The 3,193-nt window shown below is 35.7% G+C and overlaps 1 protein-coding gene across 3 annotated transcripts in view; it reads right to left on the bottom strand.

The window, feature by feature from the left end:
* Nucleotides 1-1,984: 1,984 nt before the first annotated feature.
* LOC123566148 (ankyrin repeat and death domain-containing protein 1A-like) overlaps nucleotides 1,985-3,193 on the bottom strand; it is a 70,801-nt gene continuing 69,592 nt past the window's right edge. For all 3 annotated transcript variants that reach the window (XM_053550120.1, XM_053550119.1, XM_053550121.1), the window contains one exon: nucleotides 1,985-3,152. In XM_053550120.1, the coding sequence (XP_053406095.1) occupies nucleotides 3,082-3,152 (71 nt within the window). In that variant the 3' untranslated portion in view covers nucleotides 1,985-3,081. The remainder of the gene's footprint in view (nucleotides 3,153-3,193) is intronic.

The following is a 3,193-nucleotide window of genomic DNA, read 5'->3' as shown; positions in this document are numbered from 1 at the left end:
GACACCGGTCTGAGTCTTCATGGATAAGAGATTAAACTTGGTGACCATATCTGAATGACTTAAACTTTGTTTTAGCTTTATCTCCATGGATGAGTGATTAGGATTGATCTCCACGGATGAGTGATTTGGATTGATCTCCACGGATGAGTGATTAGGATGGATCTCCACGGATGAGTGATTAGGATTGATCTACATGTATGAGTGATTAAGCTTGGTAACTGAATTTTGCCCTTAAAAGCTGTGACCACACTAGGGATTGAGTCTCTTCCAGGTGTTAAAGTTGTCTCCACAGTGTGCCAAAAGTGATTGGTACTACATGTACACCATTAAAATTGGAAATTAGCAATAAGTCATAAATTGTCTGTTTAGTTCGAATCTCAGCATAAACAACTTAAAATTGAGATTGAAAAACAGATTTGAAATAATGTACTTTGACTAATTACACATATTGATAGTAGTTTCAAAGCCATGTGACAAAACCCACAAAAACAAAGTAACAGATGGTCAGAAAAATGTGTATACAGAATGGAAATCTAATCCATAGTCTCAAAATACCATTCTAGTGCTCTACTGATTGGAACACCATGTCTTTTAAACATGTTCTCCCCTGTTTATTATAATAATGAAGTTGATACAGTGCCAAACTTTACTGTTAGAATTGAAATTCAAACAGAGATAACTTAAGAGTTATTAAAACTACCATGTAAGGTAGTCCCAAAAAAATGGTTATTAAATTCACGAATGGGCGAGGCGTGTCAACTTTCACTCAATAACTCGAGTTAGGGCAGACTGATTGCAATGAAACTTGGAATATAGGTAGCTTGCATAGAGATGAAGTTTGGGATTGCATATGAGGTCACTAGGTTGAAGGTCAAGATCATTGTTGCTAAAAATAGAGAGAAAAAAAGTTTCCACCCAATAGCTTTAGTTTGCATTGATGTATTGAAATTAAATTTGTCCTATAGGTAGCTTATAGAAAAAGCAATGTTGGGATTGTACATAGGGTCAGTGTGTTCAAGTTCAAGGTCAGCATAACTTAATTGATCTACATATTTTAATCTACAAAATTCACTGTGGAGCAGTGGTTTAGAGTGTTAGGCCCAAGTTAACTTTTGTGCTGTAGAATGGATGGGTCGAGGTTCAAATCGCATTCAGGGCATAACATTTTCTGTATGAAAAAGTCATTTTTCTTAATTTGAAATTTATTTACTGTCACCAAACTTGGTTTTACGCAAGCTTATATGAAGAATTAGCTTTGGATGATATTTTTGATCACTGTTTCTTAAAATAGAAAAATGGCTTCCACTCAGTATCCTAAGTTTTGGTATACCTATTGTTAGTGAACTTGGTGTGTAGATAGCTTTTATCAAACATAATGGTTGGTAACATATTAAACATGACCCATGACCCTTTTTTACACAGAACATGTTGGGTTGATGGTTGATATTATACTCGTCTAGCCTGTTATACGATATTGTATGGACATTTTGTTAACACGGATTTGTCAGGTAATTTTGAATTCACTGTACTTCAGGAAGAAATGGAACGAAATAAGTCAACAGTTGTTTAATCAATTATGTATTTGAAAGATGAAAAATATAAAATATACAAAACTGTACAATAAATGAGCTAAGACAAGAAAAGTTTGATTTTGAAGGAAAATCTTGCACTGTAACACAGTTTAATATCAAATTGGTAAGTTACCCTCGTCTACTGAGCATGTGCCTTTGTGTTACATTTAGGTCAATGCTTGTTTTAAACAAAAATGCTTACCTAACTTTGACATATTAAAGTCACAGGGTTTCATTAAAAATTTTTAGCAATAAAGTGGCACGTGTATTTAAACTCGGACTTCATAAAAACATGCTATTTCTATAACTCTGTGCTTCAGAAGACACACAATGCAATGTTGAAAGTCACAAAATGAAATTGTACACTCTGAAGTCCATCTTACAAAGCTATTTCCCATTGTGTTCTTCTTAGATTTGTTTTTATCTTATTACAGAAAACAAAAATTCGTTAACAGCCTGTTTAAATTCAAGAGCTATAAGTAATATTTTAGCTCAATTTTTCGAAGAATAGGTAGAGCTATTGCACTTGCCCTTTAATAGGTGTGGGTCACTGGGTGTCCTGATCTGGTTAAAATTTTGTACCTATGCTGGTATCTAAGTAACCACATGTGGGAAAGGATTGAAACTTCACACACATATTCACTGTGATGAAATGACTTGCAGTGCTCGGGTTTCCTATCAATAGGTTGAGAATGCTTGGTCTCAATGGTCAACTTCATAGGGTGACTGCCTGTGGTTAGTAGATGTCCCCTTGTTTTTAGGGTCCGTGAGTTATAAGTTATGTCACAGCGACCTTTTGACTGACAAGGTTTCAGCTCAGTGACTAAAGAACATTCTGGCCTACAGTGTACAACTTTATAGTGTAAATGCCTGTGGTCAGTGAATGACCCATATTGTTTTCTGGATGGAAAATAGGTCAAAGCTCGGGGTTACTGACCGCAAAACTGAAACAGTTTGGCTTAAAATTGGCAGACTTTGTAGGGTAATTTGCTGTTGTCATTATATGATTCTTATTGTTTTGAGGGGTCAGTAGGTCAAAGGTCAAGGTCACAGTGACCTAGAAGATGAAAACTGTTTTCACTTTAACAGCTAAAACACTTTTGTGCTTAATGGTCATTATTCTCTGCGGTCTGCTGCTCGCTATGTCTAAGGTAAGGTCACAGTGACCTTGAGACTGATACTGGTTTCTGATCAATATCTACTTCAAAATTTCATCGAGTTATTTGCTTTGATCAAGAGATGACTCCTATTGTTTTGGGATCATTATCTCAATAGTTAAGGTCACATTAACCTCAAAATTGAAAACAAGAATACTCTAAGAGAACAGTATCCACATTTCTCTTCCCATCAGCACCTGTACAGTTCATGAGATACTATCTAGCTTATTAGTCTCATAGCAGTTTGTTAATTGGCAAAAGCATTTTCAGTTCTTTCCAGCAAGCACATGGAATGGTTTTGCACCTTGGCAACATCATTGTGTTTGTATTGTCCATTGTGTGTAAACACACTGTCAAATGATACCACACAGCATTTGTATGCAAGGCTTTTCTGGTTCACAGTTTGACTGACGCCGTACTTGCTCTGGAAAAAAAAAAGAAATTTTGCGTTGAATGGTGCAAGGA

The sequence above is a fragment of the Mercenaria mercenaria genome, chromosome 8, assembly GCF_021730395.1.
Source record: "Mercenaria mercenaria strain notata chromosome 8, MADL_Memer_1, whole genome shotgun sequence".
NCBI classification, from domain to species: domain Eukaryota; kingdom Metazoa; phylum Mollusca; class Bivalvia; order Venerida; family Veneridae; genus Mercenaria; species Mercenaria mercenaria.
This window is presented reverse-complemented; position numbering and strand designations above follow the sequence as displayed.